The sequence below is a fragment of the Montipora capricornis genome, chromosome 4, assembly GCF_036669925.1.
Source record: "Montipora capricornis isolate CH-2021 chromosome 4, ASM3666992v2, whole genome shotgun sequence".
Taxonomy (NCBI): domain Eukaryota; kingdom Metazoa; phylum Cnidaria; class Anthozoa; order Scleractinia; family Acroporidae; genus Montipora; species Montipora capricornis.
Genome location: NC_090886.1, coordinates 49,707,932 through 49,719,091, shown reverse-complemented (window position 1 = coordinate 49,719,091; position 11,160 = coordinate 49,707,932). Strand labels below are relative to the sequence as shown.

The window sequence follows — 11,160 nt, the reverse complement described above, 5'->3', positions numbered from 1 at the left end:
AGTATGCTTGCATCAACTGCGGTTTGACGAGCTGTAGTTACATTTGGACTTGATGTTGTTTGACCCAGAGTGGCTTGGGTGGTTGAGGTAAAGTAGTCGGGCTTGGTGTCGTTACATTCTATGGCGTCACGCTTGTCATTGTACCATTAGTGGCCTGGGTACTAGTCAATGTTGTCTGTCCCACAGTTGTCACTATGGTGGTTGTCGGCCTTGGAGTTGTCGGCCTTGGAGTTGTCACTTGGAAAAATCAAAGGAAGCTTATAAAAGAGAAATATTCTTCTTTACCACAGAATTTTCAAAATTACAATAAACTTTCGAAATCCACCTGGTTTCCTTCCTCAGTGAATGATGGTTACTGAGATTTGCAGTCTCGTTTTGATAGTGAGGATGATGATGTCCCAGCAGACAAATCTTCATTGTTTCATAAAATGGACTTCATTTTGGCGGAATGTGCAATGGGTTTGATACATATTTACCACGCCTAAGAGATCTTTTAAGAAATCGTTTCAACTGATTTGCCATTGTCGTAACGGTAATCACCAAGAAATTGATCCATGATCTCAGTTGCGTAGAGTAGTAGCCATAATTATCAAGTTCGAGACAAACGACACGACTGAAATGGGCTAGTAATAATTAAAAAATTTCTGATTTAGAAAGACGATCCTTTGCAGGCCCCTGGTCTGAGGTGCACACTGAAAAAAGGGACGGGACCTTTCTTTCCCTAGAGTCCGAGAAGAACGACTTCTGAGTTATTCAAAAAGGAAGGTAAATGTATGTGACCAGTAGCCCACGACTAAGGAGCGTACGACTTCATTGCATTTGTGGAACGGCGTCTTTACCAGATGATCTGGTGACGTAATAGCCTTTTCACGGTTAGTTTTTCTCATTTGCATTACAATGTAATCTAACGTGGGTGCGAGGCAATTTCGGGTTAAAACGACAAAATAGCCCGAAATTGCCTCACATACATGCTAAATTACATTGTAAGGCGAATGAGAAAAACTAACCGTGAAAAGGGCTATTCGGAGGACTGGGGAGAAAAATTTTGACGCCATATCCCACAACCACGCGCGGCCTTATTTTCGAATTCAACATGGCAGAGGCGAGGTTAGAGTTCGTCGGGTCAATTTGAATGTTCATTCAGTAACAGGAAATGTTGTAGACACGAAATGATCTGTTGAGTTTTGGCGATGGAATTACTACAGGGAGTTCGGAAACAACACCTAACGCCGCGCGCGGTTGTGGGATACGACGTTATAATTTTTCTTCCCAGTCCTCCGGTCCTCACGGTGGCCCGTGAGGAACATGGCATTTCTTGCTCAGTTTTCCTGCTTCAAGTATTTAAACTCGGTCCATGTAAAATACCGACTGCAGACAAGGGGTAAAATGCAGACTAAGGTTATAATGTAACTGTTGAAAAAGCCCAGACCCTTCAGAAGTGATAACCGTAGGCCTAATTAGGCACAAAACAATATTTAGGCTTAACACTTCCAAAGGATTTGGGCTTTTTCAACAGTTACATTGTAACCTTGGTCTGCATTTTATAATTACCCCTAGTCTGCATTTTACACTGACCAGTCACAAACTCGAGTTTGTGAACGCAAAATCTCGTGTTTGTGAACTCGAATTTTCGAGTTTGTAAAAGCAAAATTTCGAGTTTCTAAACTCAAAATTTTGAAGTTGTGAAAATTTCGAGATTGACAATTTGACGCTGGAAAACTGATCACGAAATGCCATGTCCCTTAGGGGCCATGCACCATAAAAACCAGACCTTTCTGGCTAATCACATGAGAAATTACTACCCATGGGAATGAGAATGGTCATTCGCGTAAGCCAAATGTTATTTAGGAACTACTAAAAAATAGCTTGATCTGTGAACATGCCGTTACATAGACCTTGTATATAATATATTGGAGGTGTAGGCTCTCTTTAATATTTATGGTCTTCTAATGTCACCTTAGGCAACCAGAGCTGATAAATTTGTTCCCGCAAACCCCAAAAGTCGCCAAACCGCAAAATAAAATTCCCGCAAAATTTTCATGCATTTAGAGTAGCAGCTCTAACTGAATCTTGTTCATAATTCGATTAACAAATCTGATATATCAGCGTACGAACGTTCAAGGGGAGTTAATAAAAGATCGGACAAGAGTAAGTTACGCCTCATGGAAAAATGATCTGTGGGATGAGATAACCACTAAATTATTTCTCAAGTTACTGAAAAAAAAATATTTATTTTTAGTTCTGGCTGGGTAAGATGTCGTAAGTAACTTTTTTTGTTACCTGTTGCAACCAAAAGTCCCTATCATATTATCGAGAATATCTTTTCTCTGAAACGTGTTTATTACATAGTCGGGGTCAAAGTTAGATTCTCCTTTCGCGGGCAAACAATTACACTTAAATAATACTTGGTCTCTGCCGGACAAACCTAGGTAGTATGAGATCAGTACTGAAAGATTCTCGAATCATTACTCTTTAAATTCATTGTAATAAAAAAACTCAAGGAGTCCTCGGCGTTGCAAACAGGTATTGACTGTAAACAACAAAGGATTTTAACAAAGAAGATGTTAAGATATCGAAAAGATCACGACAAAGCAAAGTCAAAAAAATATCTCTAGTTTTTCTCTCCCGCTTGTCTTCCACTTACCCTTTCCTGGCAAAGCAACTCAGAAGCCACAAAAATGAGACGATGTTACTGAACAGTGTCCAACAGAAATTGGTTAGCAATTCCTCAGCGCATAGTTCACCCACTTGAAAATAATTTTGCGATATTGCCTAAGCTAAACGAAATCATATTACTGAAGCTTCGAGTCTGGTCCTCTTTTCCTAACAAACACAACACCATGACCCTCGCGAAGGAGTTCGCGCTCAAAAAACTGATAAAATAAAACTTACTTTTTCTCTTCCACTCGTTCGTTTCCAAGTCCTTTGTTTAAAATCTCGGCAGGGTCATGATATTGGTAATGGACTTAATTACAGCGACATACACGAAAACCTGAAAAGTAACAGTGATATGTTATTGATATTAAGTGAAGGTTATACTGTTATAATAGGAACAGTTAATAAAGTCCATAGTTCACGTTACCAGAAAGAATCTCCCAGAGAAAGATTATACATTTGGTATAGTTTTAGAACGCAGGTTAATAACTTTGATAACCACAATGTTTATTGCTTCTGCGACTGTCGCTTGGTAAGTTCTGCAATATTAGGTGTGAAAAATCGAAGGAAAATCGAGAATTGGCCGAGATTATAGTGTGGAAGTTAATGACACCGGAAAGTGGTCCAATTTCGACTACTTTGGTTGAGTTTGATACAATACAAAAGTTTCCTTATGCAATATCCCGCTATTTGTCAAATCTTAGCAGACCTTTTGGAGCAAACTTTTCTTCGTAATTTTTCAAGTTGACTTCTTACTTCTTTCTGTATATATAACACACTTTAACAATGAAGCGGACTTGTCTAACCTTCGTTGTGTTAAGAACGTTCAATTTTTATCATAAACCTTGCCTCTTAGAGAATAATTTCTAATGCAGCAAAACGGATCTACTCATCAAGCTGACTTTGGCGAGCGGTTGCCAAGGGTCATATATGGATCCGTGGAAAGAATTAAAAGCTCTAAATGATCTTTGTGGACTGATTCAGAGCCGAAAGTCGGTTGACAACTCAGTTTATTGCTGTCTCTGGCCCAGCTCTTTCAAGAGTCGTAAAATACCGCGGGAAGAAGATGGCAAGGAGAAGGGAGTTTTACAACGTTCCCTTGGTAACTCATTCTTAAAAGCAAAGGATCCTATTGAGGTCTCATGATTTCGACAACAAAATGGCTCGGCTCCAAATTATTCTGGCGTGTCCACAAATTTGTATCTACGTATAACGAACGACAAACCGTTCTCTTGAGGGAGATTTATAATTTGTCTTGCATTCTTGCATGAAACCCTGATTACCCTGGGGGTAAATTGCACGATGAGTCCACCACCATTCCGACACGAACTCACGCAATCGCTAACTTCTTACTTGTCTGAAAGCCAGGACTGCCTCTTCTTGTCTTTTTATTACAATTTTAGAGCTTTTTAGCTTTAACTCTGCTTTGCATAATGGCAATTCATAAGGGTAGAAATTTTACTACTTTCGCTCGATAATTTTGATCTTTTAGAACGGCATCTTGGCGATTTTTCCTCTAGGTTCTGCTCAATTGTCACTTTCACTGTGTTCTTTTTGTAAAGAAAGTCAACGGTACGTTTGTTCCTTTCATTATGTTTCATGGCATTTCATTAGTCAGAGAAGATGAAAAAGAAAGTATTGTTCTGACGTTCTCTATGCATTACAAACAATCTAGTGCGCATGCCTAAGATTCGTATTTAAATGTAATAGGTATACTAATTACCATACCACCTTATACGGAAAATTTTCAACACTCGTAGAGAAATTTCGTATCTCCGCGCGGTCATGTAATATCCTCCATATCATGTACAAGTATGCTCAATTTGTCATAACAAGATAAAACTGCCGAGGAAAAGATTTTTGTATATCAATGCCAGCTGAACTAAATGAAACCAGGCGACAATTATAGGCATTAGGAATTTGGCAACCTCGCATAATTGATATACCAACAAAACGAGCCACAAGGGTTTGAAGTTTCACTTACTAATCGGTTTGGCTGGCGTCTTATTGTTCTTCTGCCTTCTCAGCGGAAAATAGGTTACGACTGATGATCTTCTACAAGTGAAACTTTTTACATAGTATCGGATGGGTTTAATCCTTTCACAAATAAGCTGTGATTAACCCTCAGTAACTCCTAGTGGTCACGAATAGATATTTAATTTTAAATTAGTTCATGATCTTGTTTTCTTTGCACAACGTAATGAATGAAACCAACATATATCAATAAGAATAAATATAAAGGAAAATTACAAAACCACGATACCATTAACGAGTAAAGAAAGGAAATTGGTGCAAAGAGGAAGACTAGAAAGGAACTGACGAACCATACGAGCTAGTCCACCTTAACATACAAAACTCAAAAAAAGAAAAAAAAAATGTAAACAAAAAGGAAAAATTTTGGTGTAAAATATATATAGTAGAACATTTAATTTATACCCATGAGAGAGGCCTTTGGATTGTCAGGGTTAAATGTTTTATGGCTTTTAAATGTTGGAAGGCTACAGTCACGTTTTCTCATCTCTTCAGGCGGGTTATTCCACAAATAAGGTACTCGATCAACGTTGGTGCCCTTGAATAATTCCGTCTTAACTGAGTTTATCTTGAGTTTGTTGCTCGTGTACGACCTCACCCTTTCGTCAGAACAGAATTCAAAATATTTTCTGGCAGGTAGATTAAAGTCCCCACTTTTTAGCTTTTAAAATGTCATTAAATCTTTAAGTTCCCTTCGATAAACCAATGAGCTTTTGTAGTCGTTGGTTATAGGTCAAGTCAGGTAACAGTAAGCTAGTAGCTCGCCGTTGGACCCCCTTCAAGTAATTTAATTAGTGTGACACCCTTTGGGCTCCATATCTCAGCAGAAGCATATTCCAGTTTAGAGCGCTCAAAGGCTAAATATAACGATCTGAAGGTAGGTATACGTATAAATTTATCGCTACTCTGTCTAAGGCCAGAAAATGATTTTACTCGGCATTGGAGCCCCTCGGATCTTAAAGGTTTAACCCTATTGGTTTGTGAATTAAACGAATGCACAGTTCAAGGGTTGACCGTTAAGGTTTCTGAGGCTTTTTCGATGTATGCATTTTGTAAACTCAGTGAACTTTGAGGCTTTCATATTAAATCAGATTTATAGTAAAATTTTTAGTATTTTTATGAATTTTTTTAGGTTATTGGAAAAGAAAGCAGAGGGTTTGTATACGACATATGAGAACAATTCGGGTTCATGAAAAGCGAGTTACATGCAAAACTGTGGTCAATTTTGCCGGCGCAAACTGCAAAACCTGAAAGCGACAGCAGGGCTAGTCGCGTGATTATCATCCCTTCTTAACACATGCGGCGAATTCAAAACGGTTTGGATATAACGATTTGCTTCATTGATCACTTTTCAGTCCGCAACATTCATTTACGACTCAAAAGCCTTGGTTGACTGCTTTGAACAATAAGTATGTACGCACCTGGTTTAGTTACATTCAAAGCTCCTTATTGTAAGAAGGTAAATGTTTGACCCAAGTCAAACCTAAATGGGAAAGATTAAGCTACGTGTGTTATCTTAAGTTACTTACCTCTTTATTTAAACGGTTCGGTGTCAAAAAATGGATCTTTAATGGATCTTTTATTACACAAGCTCACCCAACCAGGGCTAGGATTCCGCCCGGGTTGCATGTTGGCGGGCAAGATAGAAAAATTTCGCCCGGTCCCAGAACCAATCAGATTGCAGGATTCACAGAATTCCGCCCGCTCGAGCATTGAAAAAAAAATGCTCTTATTCAAATCAAACAGCTGTATTATCTTACGGTTTTACATAACAAAAAGGTTGATATTTCGTAAGAACAGCCCGATAAAGTATTATTTTCAAACCGCCTGCCAGGAAAGAGACCGAGTGCCGAACGGGGCTCTTGTAATCATCCAGTGACGGAGAAAATCTCGAGTGGATAAGTAAGTATTTTTAATAGTGACTACTTTTGGAAGGAAAATTTCGTTAATATCATGAAACTTTTCATAAAGACAATTAACCGTGCAAAAACTAATTTACGACGTAATTAGAACAAATGCAAAAACGGACGAAATGAGACATGTTTTTGTGCAGCCTTCCAATCTCCGGCGTTAGACTGCTTGCAGCCATCCTTTTCTCTCAAGCTCCACCGGGCGTGTGGTGAGATAGCGAGCAACGGTGAATTTGAGAAGATTAAGGGGAGGCGAGAAAAAAAATCCGTGTGCGGAGAACCTCTACCAGGAAAAATACTAGAAAGTCGCTATCACGCAGCTTAAATCGGGCTTCATAAATCTCTTGTTTCATATCTGCAAACGAGGTAATGACATCCTTTAAGTTCTCACCACGTTTTTCAGGGATGCCGTAGACCTCCACATTATAGTCTCTGGTATATATTGCACTAGTAGAACTTAATCTTTTACAAGGTCATATTTTCTGCCTACTATTTGGTTCATCGCGTTTTCATGAAAAAAAGAACCGTATGGCAGTAGGGACCCGTGCGGAACTCTTGCCGTTTTTCCTGGCGAAGGTTCTTCGCACACGGTATACATCAATAAAAATCTCACGACGAGAAGAAAAGAACTGTTGTCAAAACACGTAAGCTCCAAAAGCAAAATTCTTGTCATCGCGTTTGGACAATGAAAGGGGAAATCTTTCTCCGATTATTCGAAGGCAGCAAGACCATTCTCAATTCTCGATGAGGCTGATTTAGATAAATTCAAATAAATAACCTGCTTAGCTAATAATTTTTGTTTCTCCTGCGATACTGAGGTAAGTTTTCTTTTTTTTATCAGGTAGTTTGCTATTGTGCCTTTGTTCGACGGGATCCGTTTTGATGTTTCTACCGGATAGATCTACAACCGTTTCTTATTTCTCAATTATTTTGTCAAAATGCGAGACCTGCCCAACGTTGCCTCTTTTCACCCAGTTTACAGTGCGACTAGGAACATGTTAATTAAATTTAAATATTGTTACTTTGGTATTTACAAAGCTATTTCGGTAGTTAGCGTCCTCCCCTGTTCTATTTTCTTGACTTAAAGTTCCAACTTAGCTCTGGTTTTCTCTCATTTACATGCATTTCTCTTGGCATTTACGGTAATCTTAAAATGCTATTAATTAAAGCTTTAACCTTTTGTTCCCTCATTAACAACATCATCGAAATTAACATAATTACTCAATTTGCAAGGCCAAGGGAATAGTACTAAAAGGAGAGAAGAAATTTTTAAGTCGTCTAAGTTAACGAGAATAGGCCATCCTCTTTTTTTTCTCCGTTTCGCGTCGTCCGACCGACCCAAATTTTGGGCATTTTCCAAAAAAAAAAAGTTAACGACGTTTTTAAGCCATTTTTATGTCGCACAGGAGTTTCGGTGGTTGACCCTTTTTCCCACGCTGTCTTAACTTTGCCACAACATCCGCCAACGTTTCCGCCATATTGATTTTGGGTTCACGTCTTGTTGTTTTCCTGGCTCCACAGCTATGATGCCGGGGTACCAGGCCTCCGATTCCGAGAATGCTTATGATTTTTTCCTTTTAGGTTTTTTTTTTCAATCCGACCGACCGACCCAATATCAGGAAACGCATTCGACGGTAAACCAAAAAAAAGGGGGGGATGGCCATAGTAGATTAGAGAATTGGTTGAAAATTCAAAAAAGAGTCCCAATCTTCCCCTGTCTATTCTCGAGTTAAGTCTGTTCAAATAAAAGTGCTACACGGCCAACGTTTGTAAAAACGTTATCCTTCTGTGTACTTGTACATGTTCATTGCCGTGACTTTAACATCTTCAGTTCCCACGGCCTGCTCCCGTCTGACCTTGTAGCTCAGTCGGTAGAGCAGCGGTGATCTAACTCGAAGGTCGTGGGTTCAATTCCCACCCTGGTCAGAGTTTTTCTCTGTCCTTGTGTGGGCCCATTTCCATCAGTAGGGCTAACGCTCACATGGTTCATATGGGGTAGATACTTAGCACTTCACATTACACTCTAATCAGTTAAGTCTGTTCAAATATAAGTGCTACACAGCCAACGTTTGTAAAATTTTAAGAGAAAATGTAGGCTGCAATTAGTCTAATCATCAGGTGAAATTTACCCTTAGCCAAAGTTCAAGAAATTCGTTTGATTTTATCTGAGTTCTCTCTTTTTAGCTCCAGACATTGAGCAAGTTCTCAAAAGATAGCGACAATATTAAATAAGTTTTGAGATAAATTTCATGCTTTAGTGACAAAGAGCTGCCAGCTGTCGCTTGCCGTTTCATGTACACTTGTAATAGAGAGTCTACGTGAAACGGTAAAGGTGGGCTTGCCTTTGCGTTTCACGTAAAATGGAGTAAGGCTTATGACTTTAGCTTGGCGTGATTCACAGCAACTCGGAATGGACTCTGTTAATCTTGAGTATTTAGTTAAAAAAACAAAAAAACAAAACGCGGAGTCTTCGTAAAACACTGTTTGTAGAAAAAGACACTGAAAAAAATCAAGGTTTCGAGGAAGCCGTTTCGTGATCGAGTCAACATAAAGTCACTTATGGACGATCTATAACCACAAAAAAAAAAAGACTTAATTTTTCCTTGTTTGACTTACCGGAAAATGGTTTTGGGGCTCTTTTTTTTGACAAACAACTCGTTATGTAGACATAAAGTCACTTATGGACGATCTATAACCACAAAAAAAAAGACTTAATTTTTCCTTGTTTGACTTACGAGAAAATGGTTTTGGGGCTCTTTTTTTTGACAAACAACTCGTTATGTAGGAGAAAATTCCTTGTAGATACGGCAATTTCCACGTTCACGGCAAACGTGAAGATGCCTACATTCGCGAAGAAAAGGCAAGGGGCAACCGGCAAACTTGAAAAATGGCGGAAAAATCATGGTCACGTGGTCACTTTTGCTCCGTTAATGTAAAGTAGGTTATGCACGCCGCGTTAGGAAGCTTAAGATGGCTTACTACAGTTTTCTGAAGAAAAAGATCAAGATTTTGAAATCTTTAAAATTATAGAAATAGGATGTCTCTTCTAAAGTGTTAGTCTCTGCAATTGATGCAAAATGTAATTTCACCTGACAAATAAATGCAAATCAGGAGAAAATGCTAAATATAGTGACAGAGCTCCTGGAGGGGGGACTGGAAACTATACATTTCACAACCTCGTTCCCAGGGCTTTTCTAGGGAAAAAGCCCTGGGAACGAGGCCCTTTTCATAGGCCTTTTTTCACAAAACCTGTTCGTTCGACCAGAGTTAAAAATTTGGGAATTAGTAAACAATGTGAAGAAAAAGATCTATCGGCAGTTTTTCAGTTATCATCAAAATAGACGACAATCGACGTTTTTGCCATTTGTGAAAAACCTTCTGACAGATTTAACTACTTATTTCAATACATAATTGTTTTTTGCTTGGTAAAGAAATCCTGAAATTTTGAAGTGGGATTGTACGACTAGTTTTTGAGAAAAAGGCCTTTCAAGTGTTAAGTTTCCAAGACAAAACAAGTTAAAAGGGAAAACCTCCCACTTCCGGTTGCTATTCTTGGCTCAAAAGATGCAGCGGAATAATCTCGATTTAAAACTTGGTGTTCTATAACCACTTTCGTATTTTTAGGTTTTTGAAGAACGAATCCAGATTTCAGCATCAACATCAACGAAGATGCCGATCGTTGGTCCATTTTTAATGATCGTTATGATTTTTCACGGTAGCTGTTTTGCAGCCCACACTGGACGGAAATTTCCTGTGCCGTATTTTTCTGACGAGGCTGCTTTGAACAGGGAATTCCAAGCAGATAAAAGAGATGGTAAGTAAATACATGGCATTAAAGAGTAGTTGACTGATATAAAATTCACTTTTGTCTCTTGAGAATGACAATTTAGTTTATGATCGAGTTTTTCGTTTTTTTTTTGTAGTGTGTGAAGACAAGATCGAGTTTTGTCCTGTCTATAAAGCAAATGGATATTGCAATTCCTCGCACCAATACTACAATTATGTGTACCCAAATTGCCACGCCAGCTGTGAACACTGCCAAGGTATGTGCAAGAGCATGCAAGGACACTTACAATCTTTGCCTCATTACACAACGATATCGTTTTGAAACGTACTGAATATCAGTCAGGATATCAGAATAACTAGGGAGCTTTAGCAACGACGACGCGAACGGTAACGAGAACGTCATGTAAAAACATAAATTCACGTTATTGCGATCACTTCGCGACTATTCCAAGCCTTTTAATATGACAAAGGTGTTTCAGTCCCTCAGGAATGAAACTGTTACGAGCGGCGGTTTATTTAGGGAAGAAAAATGAAAATTTATCTCCAGGTGCTGACGTTCTCCATAACACCTCAAACTTGGTAATTTCACGTTGTTCCTTTGCTGTCGACGGCAAAGAAATGGACAAAAATGAAAAACGCACGTGCAGGGCGTGCAAAGCTATTGTTTTTTCCCACCGAATATGCAAATTTGTGACGTTCTCCTTGCCGTCGCCGTTGTCGTTGCTAAGGTGGCCTCATGGTTAGAGTGCTCGACTCTGGATCGACATTTTCCCCACCA

General features: G+C 39.0%; 1 protein-coding gene across 1 annotated transcript in view; it reads left to right on the top strand.

Moving 5' to 3' along the window:
* The first annotated feature begins 6,459 nt into the window (after positions 1-6,459).
* The window catches only part of LOC138044855 (Golgi-associated plant pathogenesis-related protein 1-like), a 17,914-nt gene continuing 13,213 nt past the window's right edge, over positions 6,460-11,160 (top strand). Inside the window, exons 1-3 of the mRNA XM_068891260.1 lie at positions 6,460-6,588; positions 10,221-10,410; positions 10,520-10,639. Coding sequence (XP_068747361.1) covers positions 10,266-10,410; positions 10,520-10,639 — 265 coding nt within the window. The 5' untranslated portion in view covers positions 6,460-6,588; positions 10,221-10,265. The remainder of the gene's footprint in view (positions 6,589-10,220; positions 10,411-10,519; positions 10,640-11,160) is intronic.